The 9,384-nt window shown below is 41.8% G+C and overlaps 1 protein-coding gene across 1 annotated transcript; it reads right to left on the bottom strand.

Annotated features, from left to right (window-relative positions):
* Positions 1-2,735: 2,735 nt before the first annotated feature.
* LOC119300622 (probable stress-associated endoplasmic reticulum protein) lies at positions 2,736-6,713 on the bottom strand. The gene is made up of 3 exons (XM_037577524.1): positions 6,560-6,713; positions 4,751-4,907; positions 2,736-2,980 (listed from the first exon to the last, which is right to left on the bottom strand). Exons 1-3 carry the CDS (start codon positions 6,560-6,562, stop codon positions 2,934-2,936), a joined length of 207 nt encoding a protein of 68 aa, XP_037433421.1. The 5' UTR covers positions 6,563-6,713; the 3' UTR covers positions 2,736-2,933.
* Between the last annotated feature and the right edge of the window lie 2,671 nt (positions 6,714-9,384).

The raw sequence follows: 9,384 nt of genomic DNA, 5'->3' as shown, positions 1-9,384 counted from the left end.
TTGTCAAGCACAAAACCTACAACAACTAGGCTCACCTGTGTGCACCAACAACTTATGCTAAGCAAGATAAACTATTAGGTGATAGCAAAATATATGACAAGAAACAATATGGCTATCACAAAGTAAGGTGCATAAATAAAGGGCTCGGGTAAGAGATAACCGAGGCACGCGGAGACGGCGATGTATCCCAAAGTTCACACCCTTGTGGATGCTAATCTCCGTTTGGAGCGGTGTGGAGGCACAATGCTCCCCAAGAAGCCACTAGGGCCACCGTAATCTCCTCACGCCCTCGCACAATGCAAGATGTCGTGATTCCACTAAGGGACCCTTGAGGGCGGTCACCGAACCCGTACAAATGGCAACCCTTGGGGGCGGTCACCGAACCCGTACACTTTGGCAACCCTTGGGGCAGTCACTGGAACCCGTCAAATTGCTCGGGGTGATCTCCACAACCTAATTGGAGACCCCGACGCTTGTCCGAAGCTTTACACCACAATGATTGAGCTCCGAACACCACCAACCGTCTAGGGCGCCCAACCACCCAAGAGGAACAAGCTCAAGGGTACCAAGCACCCAAGAGTAATAAGCTTCTCAACTTACAACTTCCACAACTTCCACGTATCACGTGGGGAACTCAAACCGATGCACCAAATGCAATGGCAAGGGCACACGGAGTACCCAAGTCCTTCTCTCTCAAATCCCACCGAAGCAACTAATGCTAGGAAGGAAAATGAGAGGAAGAACAAGAAGGAGAACACCAAGAACTCCAAGATCTAGATCCAAGGGGTTCCCCTCACATAGAGGAGAAAGTGATTGGTGGAAATGTGGATCTAGATTTTCTCTCTCTTTTCCCTCAAAAACTAGTAAGAATCCATGAAGGGATTGAGAGTTAGCAAGCTCGAAGAAGGTCAACAATGAGGGAAGAACACGAGCTTAAGAGATAAGGTTCATTGGTGAAGAAGACCCCCTTTTGTAGGAGGGGGGAAATCCAACTGTTATGCTCACAGCCCGCACAGAGCGATAGTGTACCGCTCGTAGTGCGGTACTACCGCTCCTACGAGCGGTACTACCGCTAGGGCGGCAGAAGCCCAATGAAACAACACTGCAAAGGGGCAATAGGGCGATACTACTGCAGGAGCGGTACTACCGCCTGCCCTTGCGGTACTACCGCGCGACCACGGATGAAAAGAAAAACTACCGCGCCTACAACCGCTGGAGCTAGCTACGAGAAAAGTTGGCACGGTACTACCGCTCACAGGGAGCGGTACTACCGCGTAAGGGCGGAAGTAAAAAATTACATCCACGCCTACTACCACAAGCAACAGCGCCGGGACACCAGGCAGCGGTACTACCGCTCACCAGGAGCGGTACTACCGCGTAGGGCGCAGAAGTAAAAAATTACTTCCGTGCCTACTTCCGTGCGCGCCAGCGTTCTGGGCTAGAGGCGGCGGTACTCCCGCTGGCCCTTGTGGTACTACCGCTCCCTTGAGCAATACTACCGCACACCACAGAGACTTTAGCACTTAGATGCCTTCAAAACGCAGCTAAAGACAACAGACGGATCCAATAAAACCAGAACTGCCATAACTTCTGCAAATGAGCTCCGAATTGAGCAAACTCAAGCTTGTTGGATACAAGATGACAAGTAACATCAAAACAGCTTGTAGTCCCTCCGTTCCGAATTACTTGTCTTAGATTTGTCTAGATACGGAGGTATCTAGCACTAAAATAAGTCTAGATACACCCGTATCTAGATAAATCCAAGACAAATAATTCGAAACGGAGGGAGTAGAACACTAGACACCACAATGCTCTCATCTTCCACGCTGATTTCATCGGTCTCCCTCGCCTTTAGTGGGATAGTTTTGGCTCCGGGAGGTGGGCGAGACCATGGATCTTCATATTAGTTGAGATTTTCTCACTTGTACTCCAAGTCCTTGTAATACTTATTTGACCCTTGAGTTAATATTATGGATAAATTACTCATCTAAGATTGTTCCAAATATTGGTCAACAAACTGCCGATATGGTTAGTTAACTGCTATTCAGACCCCTACCGATATGAGAACATGTTATTCTAGTCATTAACTGATATGTATAGTTAATTTGTCTAACAAGCCGAATTATGAGCTGTCGGGCCAAATTTTTGGCTAGGCCAATTATATACTAGGCCTTTTTCAACCAAAAACTAGCCCCTTCGTACATATTTTTTCAATCGGGTCTGTATAGGACACATCTAAATACACCCTAATTATTGTACATCTAAGTGACTCAATCAAGCATAAAAAAGAGAAAGGAAAAACACAACACCAATCTCCACGTAAGATCAATGAAATAGGATTTAGACGTGTAATAATTAGGGCACATCTAGATGTGCTTTAGTAAAACTGTTTTCAATATGCAGGTTTATGGCCTTCCAAATCAGCTGCAACATCATGAAACCATCAAGGCAACAATTTTCCTTGTTGCTATGTAGCCTAGGATTGCATATTTGAACACTTAGGGCATTACATCCTGCTATATAGCCTAGGACATACATATATGACCCTAGTTAACATCCCATAAATGGGTTACCGATAAATTCAGTTGAATGGCCGATTCACCAATTAATCTCTACTCGACACCCAATTGATATGGTATCAGTTACCGATATTCTGAACATTGTCTAAGTGTCATCACAAAGAAACAAAAACAAATTATTACCTTGGATATTTAAAGTTTTATATAATTTAAAAGTTTCAACTTGCACCATTTAGTTTCTAGTTTATACTAGGTTTTTAGTAACAGGAGGTAAACACACACTGCACAAGATTTAAATCTCTACATAACATCATCAGGGTTGAAGTTTGCTACAGGGTACAGATATGATATTGCCTCCCAGACACATGGATAAAATAAATCTCTGATAATGATCGTCTTGTTTTCAGCTTGATATTAAGCCATCCCACCACTAGTAGCCGTCCTGATAATCTGAAACAAGGCTGCAAAGAACAAATTGTGCAGGGAGTCAGATTTCCAATTGTTTATTTAGATCATTAGCTTCTCATCTTAATAAAGAAAGGCACAATGCTGAAAGGGAGTCAGGTGCAGTTTCCATTTCCCTTGGTAATATATGCTCAAAAGTTATATAAAAATCAGATAATCAGAGAGCACCCCAAAATACAGAGTGAAATATGTTGAAGATACTATTACTGCTTTTTGCTACAGGGCATGGGTTGCAATGAGATCCTGAGACAGAATCTCTACTACCTGGGATAGAAGGTGCAACTTTAGGAGCTCTTAGTGTCAAGGGCAAAGAGCAAAATCAATGCTTCAATGATAAACCAAAATGCATGTTATTTCACCTCTGCCTGGGGTGCACAGAATCGAACAGCAGTAAGTTTCGCATGACAGCAGGACTGCTGTCATATCGAGATTTAACATTCCACGTTTGGTAAGGGGCTTGACCTCCTCCTCCTCCTCCACCTCCTGAGTCTAAGTGTAACAGTCGCAATGGATCCTTCCGCAGTTGCTCATCAAAGCAGGTGGGTAGCGAAACTTGATTTCGAGTTGGGCTCGTAATTTTGTTGAGGATAAAAAATGAACAAAGGAGTTGGGCTCGTTATTTCATTGAGGATAAAAAATGAACGAAGGAAGGTAATGATGTCCTTACTCTCAAACATTACATGGTCTTCAAGCTGAAGTCGGAGCTTCATAACCTCAACCAAGCTAGACCATAACCAAATTAGAGCCTAGTTACAACCAACCCTTAATGAGATAAGCGAATTAGGCCACTATTAAAAGAACTAGAAAGACTAATTAGTCCTCCCTTATGAACACACCAACCCTAGGTAGGTGGAGACCTCACTTGGAAAGCTTCTTGATGTCTTGAGCGAATACAGACTGTCCATTATAGAGCTAAAAATGGTGAGGGTCATGACTTTGCCAGCCTAGAGATGGAAACAATTGATCCCAGGTAGATCCAACAGGATAGTCATTCCCCTTCTTGAATCATTTGAAGTTTCACTGCAGACTTTTCTCTGAATTCGTTTGCATTTCACTTTTCAGGCCGTCCCTCTGCATCCCGAACTCCAAAATGAGCAAGTCAGAGACTAACTCTATAAAGGACAGCCTGGGATGAATGGTGTACTTTTGCAGCTCTAAAAACAAATGAGAAGGGAACTTCAAGAAATCAGGGGGAGTAGTGGACTGGGTGGAGATGACAAGACAGCTGCACGAGTTAAGTAAGTGGCAGCAGAGGTTACTGAATGCCGCAAAGCATTGTGGAATAAGTGGACAAGCAAGCAGTTTCTACCAGCTTGAACTGCTCATAGCTGAGAGCGGATATCTTCTCTGGAGGATTTGCTAATAAAGTACACCACAGCTTAGCTACAGCAACTGTGTCACTCACTGGAGGTTGACAACCCCAACCTAAATTGGCAGTGGGGCAGAGAACACTGGGCTAGTGTGCTGAATGGTCCCTTTTGCCACTATAGAGATGTTTCCAGCAATGGTATGTCTACCAGAACCAATCGCAATGGGTTAACATGGATGGAGGAAGAAAAGGTTCACTGAATAGGGTGTAACTCTTTTAAAGAGCCAGCATGTCGTCCATGCTCAACTGTCAGAACTCACAAAGTTAACTCATTGTTTACAGTAGCTATAGAGACATAGAATATGGTAGATTTGTGCACAAAGAAAAGACGCAGCATAAGGATACCTAAAAGGATCAAACAGAAGGGAGATTAGAAAAGGTTATGTAGGAAGCTCACATGATCCTATGACCACAAAGATGAAGAATCCAAGCACGATAGGTCCAACAGGATAGTCATTCCCCTTCTTCACAGTAGTTTCAGGCACTGAGCCCCTCTTTGTGACGTTCTTCTGAAACTTCGCACTCTTCCTGTCAGCAAGACGCCTTGAAGTAGTCTGCCAAGGAAATGAAACCAATTTAGTATACAGAACATAACAAAATGCCATGGACAAAGATAGCACAAACACATTTAAATCCCTCAGATAAGATATCTAGTTTATTCTTTGATAACACAATATAGACAAACAAAATGTTTGGTTACCAAAAATATATATTCACATGCAGTTAGCATTAATCAGTTAAGACAAGGATCACACCTAAATCATGTGAAATTAATTTTTCCTCACGTCCATGATAAATATTAATAATGGTATCAATTATTTAATCGGTATTTTGGAATTGTTCTGCCGGTAATGATGATTTCTAAATCATAACACATCATAGAATTCTCACCTTATTCGTTGAAAACTATTATTACCACAAATTAGCATCATTGGCTTGGCCAGCCTGACCAACTAACTCCACTTTTGTCGATAGCCTTTTATGCTTGCTTCTTTCAAAAAACGGAATGGGTTCATTCACAAGTAGAAAGCAAAACAAGCATCAGAAGGGGGGAAAGCTACTTATTGTGGATTTTTGCTAAACTCGTAACGTAACTAGAATAGTCAAGTCTCTTTTGGACAAGCAGAACAAGCATATAGAATTGGTTATAATCGTAGTACTGAAATGCTGAAGCTAAAAATCCATAATGCTTATTTCTTGAGCTTAATGGTCAATATAACATGACTCGATACTGGACTAGTTTTTCAATAGACTACATACATAAGCGGGAGTTCTGAGAAAGCACTTGCAGAAGACTGGCTCTGATGAGAAAGCAATATACACAGAAAAAAGATGGTCAATAGTACTGCCTCCGTTCCTAAATACTATAAGTCATTTTAGAAATTTCAATATGAACTACATACTGATGTATATAGACGTATTTTAGAGTGTAGATTCACTTATTTTGCTCCATATGTAGTCCATATTGGAATCTCTAAAAGGACTTATATTTAGGAACTGAGGGAGTATATATTACATCGCCATTTATTTTTCAGTCTTTGTACGGTTCAAATTTCAAAATCATCAGCATCGTTGGGTCTAAAGGAGAAAAAAAGGAGATTGGAGGGTGAAGAAAATAATCTTAAGAGTTATTTCAGTGGGCATTTAGTTAGAACGCACATGTCCTCTTCACCATACATTCCAATGGACTAGGCAACATTCATGCCAACGTATCGATGTCCAGCTTTGCAAGAAAACAGATTGTACACGTGCTAGTGCACTAACCAGGGCTAAAATCTGCGCGTTAAAAATAGCAAACCACCTACAGATCCACCATAATTTTAGGATTATTGATCCATATCTGCGTCAAAAACTAACCTGAAGTATGAAAATCTATGATCTTTATCCAAGGTAAATATGCCCTAACCGAAACTCGCAGATCATCACAGCACCGAGCCACGCGGATCGATCACCGAAAACCGCAGCCAAAAATTCCCAAATAAACGCCCTACTGATGCCCCGTCCCGGAAGCCAGATCTCGGTAGGTTCGATCGAAACACCTCCACCCCGCATCGCCTAGTATCAATCGAAATCGATTGCTTATGCATGCATATCATGTACCACAAGGGGGATATGAGAACCCGGCGCAAATCCTCAAGACGCGAGCAGAATGAGGAAATCGCACAGACCGCTGCGCGGAGAAGAAATAGATCTTTGATGCCCTTACCATCCTTGCTTGGTGTGACCGCCGATGAACCCTAGAGAGTATCGATCGCACAGGGGAAGGGGAATCGGGGTAGGTGAGGAGAGCAGAGGGAGATAGACGAAGACAGGGCAGAAGGGAAATCCAGAGTTATCTCATTCCATGGCAAGTCCAGTATTACACACTAGATTATTAGCTCTCACTGGCCACAGGCGGCCCAATAAACCCTACGGGCCTCAGCCCATTAGACCCATTAAACTACGCTACAAGGGTGCCTACTGTTCGCTAGAGAGTAAGAAAAAATGTGGCCGTGATTACGATTGACTCGTCTTAGTTGTTTTCTATTGGTTCATATCATTGCAAAGAGAGACTTGGTCGTTCATATACTCCTTCGCCAGATACGACCACCCTGGCCCACTATTTCTTTTCCTCCCCATGCACGCTACCTCATTTCTCCTCTTTTTCTCTCATCTACTGCGGCAGAGACTGGAGGCGTTGGGGTGGCTGGGCATGGTGGGTAGGGGAGCTTCCAGCAGATGGCGTGAGGGCGGCCATCGGTGGAAATGCGGCCGCAGGAGGAGCAGCGGTGACCGATGGGCTCACGGAGAGCAACAGCAACCGTGTCGAACCAGTGTCACAGTGTCGCAGGCGGATAGGGCGAGGTTGAGTCACGGGCGGCGGGGAGGGGGGCGATCTGGCGGCGCGGCGACCGGGCGTGCTCTAGAAAATTGATGGGCTGCGCGATCTGGGCGGGCTCGACCTGCGCCAGCAGTGCGGCTGACGAGGTACGTGTTGCTCTTGTTATTGGCTCGAAAGCCTCCTTAATTGCCCATTGTTATTGGATTTAGTGGGTACTCTTGAGATTCTCTTCGTTGGTTGTCGATTATTTGGATTAGAATGTATGGGCAGGTATTTTTAGGAGTGGAGAGAAGCACCCTTCTCTCTTGTGTGATGCAGCTTTGAGTTCTTTGTTTCACTGAGTATTTTTGAAATAACTAATTGATCTTTAAAATCCAAATATATGTAAAATTCAGATATTTCATTGAGCTTCTATTTTTGTGGAATGCAAATATATGTACTCCAAAGTCCAAATTGATCTTCAGAGTCAATTACTATGGCATATTTTTTTCCTCATCTACATACTTTTACAGATTAGTTCTTGGCCTTTTTGTGGCATCTTTTGTTTCATCTGTTAAGATAGCCGCAATCAGTGGCTTAGACCTCTAACATCTTGAGTCAAGATTCCCTCTTAAAGTGAAAATTTTCGTTATTCTACTGCTGCAATGATTGGCCATCTATATATTTGGCTCTGGCTTTCAGGTGGCATTTATTTTCCCTTTTCTGTAGGATAGAACTTTTCACTGTAAGCTGCTAACTTAGCAGTAATCTACTATTCAATTTACATGTTATGACTACAGATAACAAGGTTTGTATTTTCTACTCAGGTGGTTGGATATTAGTTATGAAGGTTGTCTCTGAATTTTTGCTCTATCAAGGACCGCATAAGCTTGGTCAATATGCATTTTCTGGAAATTCTATGGGAGTCAGCCGTAAAGAAGGAATTCCTACTGTATCCTACGGCATTCTTAGTCAGGTAGGTCCAATATTCCATCCTTTATTTTATGTTTCTTCTATTTGTTTAGTTTTCTTGATAATCAGTTATAGTATTGGTCTTACACATGTATATTTTTATTCCTTGTTTGTGAGGATAAACATTTCTATGCTCGCTTCTGTAGGTACTAAATATAACCAGATGAACTATTTTTGCAAACGTCCGAGTGCTAATTACACGAGTTCAAAGATTAAGTATGAGTCCGATCTATTTTTCTATCAATATAGTTTGAAGGTAAATCGTTTTACAGTCATCCCGTTAGAACTTGACTAGACAACATGCATGGTGGTCTGTATTTTGTTGACATAAATGTTAAATAATTTATATCCACATGATTCTAGAAGTGCTCTTTTATAATAATCCTCGGTACAAGTTGTATCAAACTAGCAATATAATGTTGGATGAATTGAGTTAATTAATTAGTGACTATTTTTGCATGAGATAATCATTAACTTTAGTTATGTATGCGAAATATGCATAAACATTTTTTTGTGTTGTGTCCATGTCCCGTGCATATATGATTTCCTTTTGCTACGTTTGTATTCATGTAACTACAGCATCCATTTGGCTGAGTTGCTTGCCTTGCTTCTACAAATAAAGTCGTTTCGTATTGGAATTATGAAAAATGATTTCTATTTTCTCTGAAGACCAAGGAATCATATTTTATTTGTTTTCTAGAAAAGATCGGCATACTAATTTTTCCTTAATCTTATTATTCAGAATTTGTTATTGCCATCGGAAGGTGTACTACTTTACTATCACTACTACGGAAAACCTTATACACAGAACTTTAGCAGTAGCGCTGGTTAAAAAAGGGCGCTAGTGCTACATAGCAGTAGCGCGTGCACTTGAACCGTGCTACAGATACAGATGTAGCAGTAGTGCTTCTTCGGGGAAAAGCGCTACTACTAAAATTCCCACTACTAAGCCGAGAGGCTACAAATAGTAGTAGCAGTCTTAGAGAAACCATGTTACCGCTAAGATTATTGTAGCAGCGCGTTTGCCGTGAAAAGCGCTACTGCTAATGAAAAAAATGAAAATCAAATATAAAAATAAATGAAAATGAAAGAAATAGAAAAAGGAGAAAGAAAAAATAAATGTAAAGGAAAATAAAAGAAAATATAGAAATAAAGGAGAAAGGCATAGCAATAGGTCTGTTCATAACAGGCGCTATAGATAATATAGCAGCAGCGCATTTTTTAGACCCCCGTTATAGAAAGGGAAAAGGAAATAAGAA

Source organism: Triticum dicoccoides, chromosome 5A (assembly GCF_002162155.2).
Source record: "Triticum dicoccoides isolate Atlit2015 ecotype Zavitan chromosome 5A, WEW_v2.0, whole genome shotgun sequence".
Taxonomy (NCBI): domain Eukaryota; kingdom Viridiplantae; phylum Streptophyta; class Magnoliopsida; order Poales; family Poaceae; genus Triticum; species Triticum dicoccoides.
Note: the sequence above shows the minus strand (reverse complement) of the source record. Positions and strands in the feature narration are given on the sequence as shown.